The 12513-nt window shown below is 36.0% G+C and overlaps 1 protein-coding gene across 5 annotated transcripts in view; it reads right to left on the bottom strand.

The window, feature by feature from the left end:
* DPH6 (diphthamine biosynthesis 6) overlaps positions 1-12513 on the bottom strand; it is a 186290-nt gene that overhangs the window by 169184 nt on the left and 4593 nt on the right. For all 5 annotated transcript variants that reach the window (XM_036109152.2, XM_078053406.1, XM_078053407.1 and 2 more), the window contains exon 3: positions 264-457. In XM_036109152.2, coding sequence (XP_035965045.1) covers positions 264-457 — 194 coding nt within the window. The remainder of the gene's footprint in view (positions 1-263; positions 458-12513) is intronic.

Below are 12513 nucleotides of genomic sequence, written 5' to 3'. Positions count from 1 at the left end.
CAAAATCCTAAGGAAAACTTAAATATCATCTGATAATCCTGAATGCCAAACAATACCAAAAGTTTTGTTTTTAAATAGTACTTAATATAAAGACATAGTAAGTTTTCTTTTCATCCAAAAAGACAAAATATCTTTTCAAAGAATAGTTGGAACACTAACAGTTGTTAATTATTTATTACTAAATAATTCAGGTAATGGGATTAACAGTTGTTAATTATTTATTACTAAATAATTCAGTTAATGTAATTGGTCACTGGGCATACCTTAACAAGTTTCAAAAGCTCATAGAGATCTTCAACCTCATCACCTTCACATTTGGTGTACACTCGTCCTGTATCCACACTCCTTCCTCTTATGGTGCGGCGATAGAGGGGAAGAGCCATCGCTTCTGCATACAAATCAATGGCGTGATGACCCACTGTCTGATACATGTAGCTATCCAGTTCATCTGACCCCACTGCAACAATGAAAGTGGAAATAATCAGTAAAACAGAGTGAAAAAGAAAGGAGATTTGAAAGTTCATCTGAGTTTTACTGCTTGGAGACTTACTACACTATATCTCTCTGCATTTATGAAGTGAAATAAAGTGGAAGAGTTGCACATTTGTCCATAGCTGCATCCAGTTCACATCAGCTCTAGTCATCTCTACTGCTAATTACAAACACATATAAATTTTTAAAACTATATACAATAAATGTTTAAAGAGAAGAATAATATAGCCAATAAATTTTGATTAGTTTACTCAATTAAAGATTTTATTACATAAATGTTTCTCAAATCATTCAAGGTTATTTACAAAGACATCTAGAGTTGTAGGAAAAAAACCTTTTTTAACTAAATAGCTACTTGGTTAACAAGTGACAAATATTTGTAAAAATAAATCACATGCTCTTGATATATTTTATATTCAGTATTTCAAACAAGACATATAAAAATATTTAAATTATGAGGTAGTCAAAGATGGCTGCATAAAAAGAACATGAACTCACCTCCTTCCTCAGATATACCAAAACTACAGTTACATATGGAATAATTCCTGTTGATTCAGGCTGAATAGCCCCCTCCACAACAAGGGATAAAAGGGCCACATCAAGGTGGGTGGCAGAAGCAGAGACTCGATCTCACCCCAAACCCTGGTAGTGACCTACAATAGGGAGGGATCTCACAATACTGAAGCCTCTCTCTGAGGAGTGAGGGGTTTATGCCATCTGACACCCCAACCCTGTAGGACCTGCACTGGAAAGACAAGGCCCCCCCAAACATCTGGCTTTGAAAACCAATGGGGCATACACCCAGTCCTCCTGGGGGACTGCAGGGATTTGAGATACTCCTTTTGAGGAGCTTGTGCAATGACTCACTCCTCGCAGGACCCAGCACAAAGTCAGCAGTTTGAGAAATGACTGGATTATACATGAAGATTCATTTGCTAATGTAAAAGTGTCTGCTGAAGGAGCAGGGACAAGTGGGGACTTTCTTTGGAGATGGAGAGCATCATTTTCCCACTCTCCATCTCTCTCTACCTTGCTAGTACTGGTGGCAAGTGCAGGTGTCTGGCCCCCAACACTTTTCTCCTACATGGGTAAAGTTATGGGCATGCCCCACCCTCAGTGCTCTTTCCTGGCCTTGGTAAATCCATGGGTGAGCCCCAGCTCCAGTGCTCTTTTCCTGCATTGCCAAAGCTGTGGGCATGTCCTACCCCAGTGCTCCTCCCACATCTTGCTAAAGCCATGAGTGTGCTCTGCACCCAGCACTCTTCCCCTGCATCACTAAAACCCTCAGCACTCTCCTGTAGCCTCACTAAAGCTGGCCATCAAGCACAGTCCACACGAGGGATACCCCTTGATCACCCAACCTGGTAGCAGAGGGGCTTCTGTTGCTGGGCCCCACAGGACTATAAAAATCAGAAAGACAGTTCTGCACAGGTTACCAAACCCACAGCACTGCACAGACAGCAATCAAGTCTGCCTGTGAAAAAGGCCCATCTACTTGTCCTGGAGTTTCAACCTGTGGAACAGGCTTCATGTTAGTCACATATCTAGAGATTACAGAGGTGCTCTCAGGGACCAAAGGCAGGGAGATACCTTCTTTGAGCCTTCCTCTGGCCTTGTCACAGCTCACTGGTACCTCCCGGAAAGAAGTGTATACACTTGTCTGAAGCCCTGCTTTTTGTAACTGTTGACCAGGGGACACCTCCAGATCTCCTGGTCTGGCAGCAGAGTTTACACTTGTAGTCCCACAGAAATGTATCTATTTGCATTCTTTAAAAGCTGCTGCCTGAGAATCTGTTTCCAATCAGCCTGAAAGGAGGTCTTGACTGAGATCACTCTGTTTGGAACACTGACAGGTCTTGGCACACCTTCAACAATGGGGACCTATCAAGAATAAATCAGTCTACTTAAACAATCACAAAAGTTCATGAGACAACCAAGAGCTAGGGCAAAGCTGAACAACAAGGTTCATCTCCTACAGAAGTCCTGCTTTAGTGAGGCTGCAGGAGAGTGCCGAGGGTTTTAGTGATGCAAGGGAAGAGTGCTGGGTGCAGAGCACACTCATGGCTTTAGCAAGATGTGGGAGGAACACTGGGGTAGGACATGCCCACAGCTTTGGCAATGCAGGAAAAGAGCACTGGAGCTGGGGCTCACCCGTGGATTTACCAAGGCCAGGAAAGAGCACTGAGGGTGGGGCATGCCCATAACTTTACCCATTCCTTACCAATTCCTTAAAGATTGGAAGAGGTAGCTGTTTCATCTAATACACAGGAACAAACACAGAGAGTAAAGCAAAATGAGAAAATAGAGGAATATGTTCCAAATTAAAGAACAAGAAAAAACATCAGAAAAACATCCTAATGAAGTGGAATTAAATAATTCACGTGATTAAGAGTTCAAAGCAGTATGCATAAAGATGTTCACTGAACTCAAGAGAAGAATGGATGAGCACAGTGAAACTTCAACAATGAGGCAGAAAATATAAGAAGGTACCAAACAGAAGTCACAGAGCTGAAGAATACAATAACTGAATTGAAAAATACATTACAGGGGTTTAATAGGAGACCAGACAAAGTAGAAAAAGAGATCAGTGAGCTTCAAGACAAAACAATGTAACTCACCCAAAAAGAGCAGTAAAAAAAAAAACAAAATTAAGTGAAGATAGTGACTTACGAGACAACATTAAGGGTAGTAACATTCACATTACTGAGGTCCCAGAAGGAGAAGGGAGAAAGAAGCAGAAAGCTTACTGAAGAAATAATGGCTGAAAACTTCCCTAACCTGAGGAAACAGACATCCAAGTCCAGAAAGCAAAGAGAGTTCCAAATAAGATGAACCCCAAAAAATCCAAGATACATTATAATTAAAATATCAAAAGGTAAAGATAGAGAATATTAAAAGCAGCAAGAAAAAAAGCTACTAGTTACATACAAGGGAACCCCCGCCCCCCCCATAAGACTATCAGCTGATTTTTCAGCAGAAACTTTGCAGGCCAGAAGAGGGTTTATAATCTACTCAAAGTGCTGAAAGGGAAAAAAAACAAAACAAAACTTCCAACCAAGAATAATCTACCTAGCAAAATTATCGTTCAGAATTGAAGGAGAGAGAACGAGTTTTCCAGACAAGAAAGACTAAAGGAGTTTACCACCACTAAACTGGCCTTATAGGAAATTTTAAAGGGACTTCTTCAGGGTATAAAGAAAGGGCACTATCTAATAACTAGAACACATATGCAACTAAAAATCTAATGGGTTAAGGCAAATAAATAGTAAAGGTAGTAAATTAACCACTTATAAAATCAGCTTAAAGGCTAAAGAGCAAAAGTAGAAAAATTAACTATAATTGCAATAGTCAGTTAAGGAATATACAAAATTAAAAGATGTACAATATAATATTAAAAACATAAAATGTGGGGGAGGGATTGTAGCTTTTAGAATGCATTCAAATTAAAGTTTCTATCAACTTAAAACAGACTGCTATATATAGACTGTTATGTATATATGAAACTCAACCAAAAACAACCAAAAACCAAAAACCAAAAACCTATAGTAGATACACAAAAAATAATAAGAAAGGAATCTAAACATAAAGCTAAAAAAAGGCATTAAACCAAAAGGGAAGACAGCAAGAAAAGAAGAAATTAACAGAGAGAAACTACAAAAAGACAGGAAACTTAACAAAATGACAATATGTTATATACCTATCAATAATTACTTTAAATATAAATGGACCACATTTTCCAATCAAAAGACACAGTGTGACTGAATGGATTTATTAAAAAAAAAAAAGCAAATCACAAGACTCATCTCTTTGCCTAAAAGAGACTAACTTTATTTATTTTTTTTAAAGATATTATTTATTTGACAAAGAGAGACACAGTGAGAGAGGGAACACAAGCAGGAGGAGTGGGAGAGGGAGAAGCAGGCTTCCCACGGAGCAGGGAGCCCGATGCAGGGCTCGATCCCAGGACCCTGGAATCATGACCTAAGCCAAAGGCAGATGCTTAATGACTGAGCCACCCAGGCGCCCCAAGAGACTAACTTTAGATCTAAGGACACACACACAATGAAAATCAAGGGATGGAAAAGATATTCCATGCAAATGGAAACAAAAAGAAAAGTGGTATTGCTATACTTGTATCTGACAAAATAGACTTTAAAACAAAGACAGTAACAAAAGACAAAGAGCATCATACAATGAGAAAAGGGTCAATCCAAAAAGATGATATAAAATTTGTAAGTATTTGTGTGCCAACAGAGAAGCACCTAATCATATAAATATTACCAGATCAAATACTGCCAGATCAAAAGGAGAAATTAACAGCAATACAATAATAGTAGAGAACTTTAATACCCCTACTTATATCAATAAAAAATCATCCAGAGAGAAAAATCAACAAGGAAACATCAGCCTTAAATGACACATAAGACCAGATGGACTTGATATTTTATACAGAACATCCCATCCAAAAGCAGCAGAATACACACATTCTTCTCAAGTGCACACAGAACATTCTCCAGGATAGATCTCATATTAGGCCACAAAAAAATACAATAAATTTAAGAAGTCTGAAATAATATCAAGCATATTCTCTGACCACAACAGTATGAAAACTAGAAATCAATTACAAGAAGAAAACTGGAAAAATCACAAGTATGTGGAGATTAAACAACATGCTACTGAACTAAAGGGTCAATAAAGTAATCAAAGGGGAAGTCAAAAAATACCTTGAGACAAATGAAAATGGAAATGCAACAATCCGACTTCTATGGGATGCAGCAAAGGCAATTAGAGGGTAGTTCATAGCAATACGGGCCTACCTCAAGAAACAAGACAAATCTCAAATAGACCATCTAACTTAACATCTAAAGAACTAGAAAAAGAATAAACAAAGCCCAAAGTTAGAAGTAAGGGAACAACACAGAGTAGAGCAGAAATAAATGAAATAGAGATTAAAAAGACAAAAGAGAAGATCAATAAAATTAAGAACTGGTTCTTAGAAAATATAAAATTGACAAAACTTTAGCTAGAGTCAGCAAGAAAATAAGAGGACTTCAAATAAATAAAATCAGAAATGAAAGAGGACATTTACAACTGATACCACATAAATACAAAGGACCATTGGTGTTCTAAGAACAATTATATGCCAACAAATTGGGCAATGTAGAAGAAATGGATGCTTTTAGAAACATACAGTCTTCCAACACTAAATCATGAAGAAATTGAAAATCTGAAGAGACTGATAACTAGTAAGGAGATTGAATCAGGAATCAAAAAACCTCCCAACAAACGAAAGTCCAGGACCAAATGGTTTCACTGGTGAATTCTACCAAACATTCAAAAAAGATTTTATACCTATCCTTCTCAAACTCCTCCAAAAAAACTTAAGAACAGCTTCAAACTCATTTTACAAGGCCAGCTTTTCCCTGATAACAAACCAGAGTAGAATACCACAAAACAAGAAAATAACAGGCCAAATATCCCTAATGAACACAGATGCAAAAATCCTCAACAAAATATTAGCCAAATGAATTCAACAATGCATTAACAGGAACATACACCATGATCAAGTGGGATTTACTCCAGGGTAGTAAGACAGTTCAACATCTGCAAATCAATTAACATGAGGCACCACATTAACAAATGAAGGCTAAAAATCATATGATCACCTCAATAGACGCAGAAAAAGCATTTAACAAAATTTGGCATCCATTTTTAATAAAAATTCTCAGCAAAATGGATATAGAGGGAATATACCTCAACATAATAAAGGCTATGTATGACAAGACTACAGCTAACATCAAACTCAATAGTGAGAAGTTGAAAGCTTTTCCTCTAAGACTGGAATAAGACAATGACACCCATTCTCATCACTTTTTTAAAAAAGATTTTATTTATTTGAGAGAGAGAGAGAGAGAGAGAGAGAGAGAGAGCATGAGCAGATAGAGGGGCAGAGACAGAGAATCTCAAGCAGACTCTGCACTGAGCACAGGGCCTAACATGGGGCTCGATCCCACAACCCATGAGATCATGACTTGACCCGAAACCAAGAGTTGGATACTTAACCAACTGAGCCACCCCGGCACCCCGCCACTCTCATCGCTTTTATTCAACATAGTACTGGAAGCCCTGGTCACAGCAATTAAGCAAGAAAAAACAGTCCACATTAGGAAGAAGTAAAACTGTCACTATTTGCAGATGACATGATACTATATATAGAAAACCCTACAGACTCCATAAAAAAACTATTAGAACTAATGAATGAATTCAGAAAAGTTGCAGGATACAAAATCACTATATAGAAGTCTGTCACATTTTTGTACACTAATGATAAACCGCCAAAAAGAGAAATTAAGAAAACAATTCCATTTACAATTGCATCAAAAAGAATAAAATACCTAGGAATAAATCTAACCAAGGAGGTAAAAGTCCTGCAAACTGAAAACTATAAAGATACTGGTGAAGGAAACTGAAGAGGACACAAATAAATGGAAAGATATTCCATGCTCATGGGTTGGAAGAATTAACATTGTTAAGATGTCCATACTAAACCAAAGCAATCTATAGATTCAATGCATTACCTATCAAAATTCCCATGACATTTTTCACAGAACCACACCAAATAATTTTAAAACTTATATGGAACTACAAAAGACCCTGAATGGCCAAACCAATCTTGACAAAGAAGAATAAACAAGGAGGTGTCAAACTCCTTGACTTCAAACTGTACTACAAAGCTATAATAATCAAAACAATATGGTATTGGCATAAAAACAGACACATAGAGCAGTGGAAAAGAATAGTGAGTCCACAAATAAACCCATACATATATGGCCAATTACTTTACTACAAAGGAGCCAAGAATATACATTGGGGAAAGGATAGTCTCTTCAATAATGGTGTTGAGAAAGCTGGACAGTCACTTTCAAAAGAATAAAACTACATATACCATATACAAAATGAATTCAAAATAGATTAAAGACTTGAACAAATTAGAACTCAAAATAGATGAAAGACTTGAAACCATAATAATTCTAGAAGAAAAGATAGATGGTAAGTTCTTTGACATTGGTCTTGGCATTGAATTTTTGGATTTGACTCCAAAAGCAAAAATAAGCAAATGGGACTACACCTATCTAAAAAGCTTCTACATAGCAAAAGAAACTATCTACAAAATGAAAAAGGAACCTACTGAATAGAAGAAAAGATTTGCAAATCATACATCCAATAAGGGGTTAATAGCCAAAATATATAAAGAACTTATACAACTTGAGAGCAAAAACAAAAACAAAAAACCAAACAATCCAAATAAAAATGGTCAGAGGATCTAAACAGATATTTTTCCAAAGAAGACATAGAGGTGACCAACAGGCACATGAAAAAATGTTAAACATCACGAATTATCAGAGAATCAAATCAAAACCACAACGACCACTTCACACTGGCCAGAATGGCAATTATTAATAAGATAAAAAAAATGACAAGAGTTGGAGAGGATGTGGAGAAAAGGGAATCCTCCTACACTACTAGTGGAAATGTAAATTGATACAGCTAATATGGAAAACAGTACGGAGGTTACTAAAAAAATTAAAACTAGCACTACCATATGATCCAGCAATTCCACCTCTGGGTATTCATCCAAAGAAAACAAAAATGCTAATTCAAAAAGATATATGCAACTCCATGTTCACTGCAGCATTATTTACAATAGCCAGGATATGGAAACAGTAGTGTCCATCATTGGACAAATGGATATAGAAGATGTGGCAATATATACTGCCATATATAAGGGCATCATGCTAAGTGGAATAAGTCGGACAGAGAAAGACAAATATCAAATGATCTCACTTACATATGGAATTTAAAAAGCAAAACAAATGAACAAACCAAAACCAAAACCAAAACCAAAACCATACAGATAAAGAGAACAGATTTGTGGTTATCAGAGGAAAAGGGAATTGAAGGCGGATGGGCAAAATAGGTGAAGGTGGTAATTCGTATTGTGATAGATGGTAAGCAGATGTATTGTGGTGATTATTTTGTAGGTTAAACAAATATTGAATTATTATGTTGTGCACCTGAAACTAATATGTTATATACCAATTTTATCTCAATAAAAAAATAACAATAAATCACCATGTCTCAGGTGGACCCATAAGTTTTGTAATATATTTTAAATAAAATTGTTTATCTAAAAAAAGAAAAAAAGGGGCGCCTGGGTGGATCAGTCATTAAGTGTCTGCCTTCGGCTCAGGTCATGATCCCAGGGTTCTGGGATCGAGCCCCGCATCAGGTTCCCTGCTCTGCGGGAAGCCTGTTCTCCCTCTCCTGCTCCCTCTGCTTGTGTTCCCTCTCTCATTGTGTCTCTCTCTGTCAAATAAATAAATAAAATCTTAAAAAAAAAAAATTAAATAAAAAGTAAAAAAAAAAGAAATTCAATACTGTTAGAGCAGTTAAAAATGAGTACAAACATAACTTAAGCTAAGTAGTAACACAATCACTGGTTGTCACAAGATTTCACAAATACTGATACAGGTAAAATATTCAAAATAGATGAGTTACATCAGACTTTTTGATGATACAAATAAACTTACAAATGTGTTGGAACACTTTTTGATCTTATACATTTACTTTTTAGAAAAAAGAATCATGAATGTACAAGATATTATTTGCAGATATTCATCATAGCATTATTTATAATACACTAGAAATTATAGTGTATTCTTATAATAAAATACTATACAACTATTAATATAATTTTGAAGAAAAGCATTTTCTTTTTTTTTAATTTATTATTGAGGTATAATTGACATACAATGTTATATTAGTTTCAGGTGTGCAACATACTGATTTGACAATTCTATGCATTGCTCAGTGCTTACACAATAAATATAGTCACCATCTGCCACCAGGCAACATTATTACAATACTATTGACTATATTCCCTATGCGTGCTTTACAACCACATTTTCTAAATGTAAGTCTGTACCTCTTAACCTACTTCATCTATTCATCCATCCCCCCAACCACTTCCCCAACAACCACTAGCTGTTTTCTGTATTTAAGAGTCTGGTTTTTTGTGTTTGTTCATTTCTTTAGTTTAGATTCCACATATAAATGAAATCATATAATATTTGTGTATCCCTGTCTGACTTATTTCACTTAGCATAATGCCCTCTAGGCCCATCGATGTTGTTGCAAATGAAAAAGGAGCATTTTCTAAAGCATGTTCTATAGAACAGGAATCCCATGAGATATTAATAGGTACTAGATGCAAAAAGGACTCCATGGTCAAATAAGTTTATTAAAAATGGGGATAACCATGTTAAGTAGGTGTCTTTGCTGAATTCTTTCTAGACTAATGTGCTTTAAGGTGCTCCAATAAGGGAGAGAGTATGAACCATCTCTGAAACTTATGTATCCTTAGAAGACTTACATTTCATCAGGTATTTGTGTTTCAAAGAAGATACCTAGGAAATGCTGTGATGGGATAATATTTAATGACATGGAAGATGTTCACAATATGTTAGTAAGTAAAAAAAATTAAAAAAAAAAAGCTTACAAAACAATTTGTTTGACCTGTATGTATGCATATATGCCAAGAATATCCAGTGAATGAGTATGAAGGATAATCTATAAAAAGGGATGAAAATTGTTATTTTAAGGGCCCCTTCTGTAATCAAAACCATCACCATATGCCATCACATTTTGGCTTACAGGTCTGAACCCAATCCACACATCAGACTGGCTTCCATGTACTTGCATTATTATTACATAACTATCTATTCCTGGTCTCAGTAGGAGGTAAAGATATAGCCAAAGTCACCTAAAAACCTTTCAGCTTATCCTCATCTCAGACTTACACTGGCTCTTTAAATGTATTAATTTTAAAGAATATTGATACAACTGAATTTATATATTTAAAGAACTCTGAGCTTCTCAGCAAAAAACCTCCTGATGTTAGCATAATAATTAAAACATTTTACTGACTGGGATGCCTGGGTGGTTGAGCATCTGAGTCTTGTTTTTAGCTCCTGTCAGTCTCAGTCTTGAGCCCCCTGTCGGGCTCGGTGCTCAGTGGGGAGTCCGCTTGGGATTCTCTCTCTCCCTCTCCCAATCCCCCCCCCCACCCCCACTGCTCACGTGCTTGTGCTCTCACTCTTTCTCTCTCTAGGATAAATAAATCAATCTTAAAACAACAACAACAACAACAACAACATTATACTGACTTCAAAAACCTAGAAAACAATTTTCCTTTAAGGCTCCATTTAGTCCTAACCACAACCTAACTTGTATTAATGGAATCTACATTGCAACAATGGTTTGAGATCAAATAAAATCAAAAGGCTCTACTCTTGCCTGAAGCACCTCAATTAACATGCCACAAAAGTTCCTACTACAAATTTAAAGAGACGGTTTTGTGAATTTTATGACAAGTTCACATTATCCCCATTGATGGGAATAAATTCCTTTCTAGACTACCCACTGAAAACCCAGTGCCATGAATTCACTCTAACCAGTTTTGTACTGGAGTCCTCTCTACCAGTCATTCCTCATTAAGGTTCCTTTTACAACATGCTTGGGGGGGGTGGGGAAGGAAGTCAATCAATGAAACATTCAATAATCACCAACTTCCTGCTGACTTTAAATCAAGATTAGCTAAACCTTTCCCATCTACTAACCCACAGCCATCTATTCTCTTCCACTACAATTACTATAATTTCAGCTGATTTTCCAGCTTTTACTTCATAATATTTTAATTCCATTTACTATTGAATTTTTTCTAACAGTATTCTAAGTAAATGTCTCCATACATTCTGAGGTATAATTTAGAGATACACTTTGTTTATCATCTTACCCATCCTGCCAGTGAACCATGAGTACATGGAAGATTATACATTAATGATTCAGTACAAAGTAACTATAATAATTCAAGTAGAAAAGCTTAAGACAAGATCAAAACTCCAGGGAGGGAAATTATATCATTGTATGTATTATATATTATATAAACTTCTGCCTTTTAAATACCAAGACCTCCCAGACAGAAAGCTTAAAAAACCCACTTGGCTGATTAGCCACAAGCAATAAGGGAATCTTTTTCCTTTGATAACAGAACATAAGCCTACAACAAAATTCTGCTTCTTCTTTTATAATATAGAAGTTACAGTATAGTTCCCACTCACCCTTAGTCAAAGAGTTTTCTCTTTATTATTTAAAGTCAGAAAAAGGAGGTCATTTTCCAAACACCTTATTTCTAAAATGCTATTATTATTCATCACTGAAAACCTAGTGCAAAATCCTAGAGTATGTGTTAACCTCTATAAGACCCGTTTTCTATTTCTTCCTATAAAATATTTCTAACCTCTATCTTCCCACTTCACTTCCAACATTACTTGGGTCTTAACTGTGAAGGAAAGAAAATTCAAATATCTGACTGAAATAACTGCTTGCTCTTCCAGGCCTAATTCTGGTTAGGTCATTATTCATCTGCCCACCAGTAACTGAGTGAATGCCTACTAGAGGCACAGAGCTGTCCCAAGTGCTGAGGTGCAATTAAAGAAACACAGAATATATGACCTTCCTCTCAAGAATCTTATAAGCAATCTATTTGGGGATAAAAATCAAAGACAAAATAAATAGACAACAACTGTAAAATGATATAAAAACAAAAATTCAACAGACTGGCAGCCTTGAGGAAGGAAGGAAGAAAGAAAGAAAAAAGGGACATATTTAGCGCTAGCTTCAGATTCAACTAAATTTACTGGATGCTTACTTCATGCCAGGAACTCTAATTAGTGTTTTCACATATACTACTCATTTAATTCATCCTAACAATAGAGCAAAAGCATGGTCTTGAAAAAAGCTGAGTAAAGGGGATGATAAAAAGATCTTACTAGAAGAGCCATGTGGAGAAGCAGTTTAAATAAAGTCAGACAAGTGTTAATCTCTCCCTATTATACTTTAACAGTTATAAAAGGCAAATTGGTGAATATTTTTCTTTTTAAAAAAATTCTTATTGGGAAA

Source organism: Halichoerus grypus, chromosome 8 (genome assembly GCF_964656455.1).
Source record: "Halichoerus grypus chromosome 8, mHalGry1.hap1.1, whole genome shotgun sequence".
In the NCBI taxonomy this organism is placed as follows: Eukaryota; Metazoa; Chordata; class Mammalia; order Carnivora; family Phocidae; genus Halichoerus; species Halichoerus grypus.
Note: the sequence above shows the minus strand (reverse complement) of the source record. Positions and strands in the feature narration are given on the sequence as shown.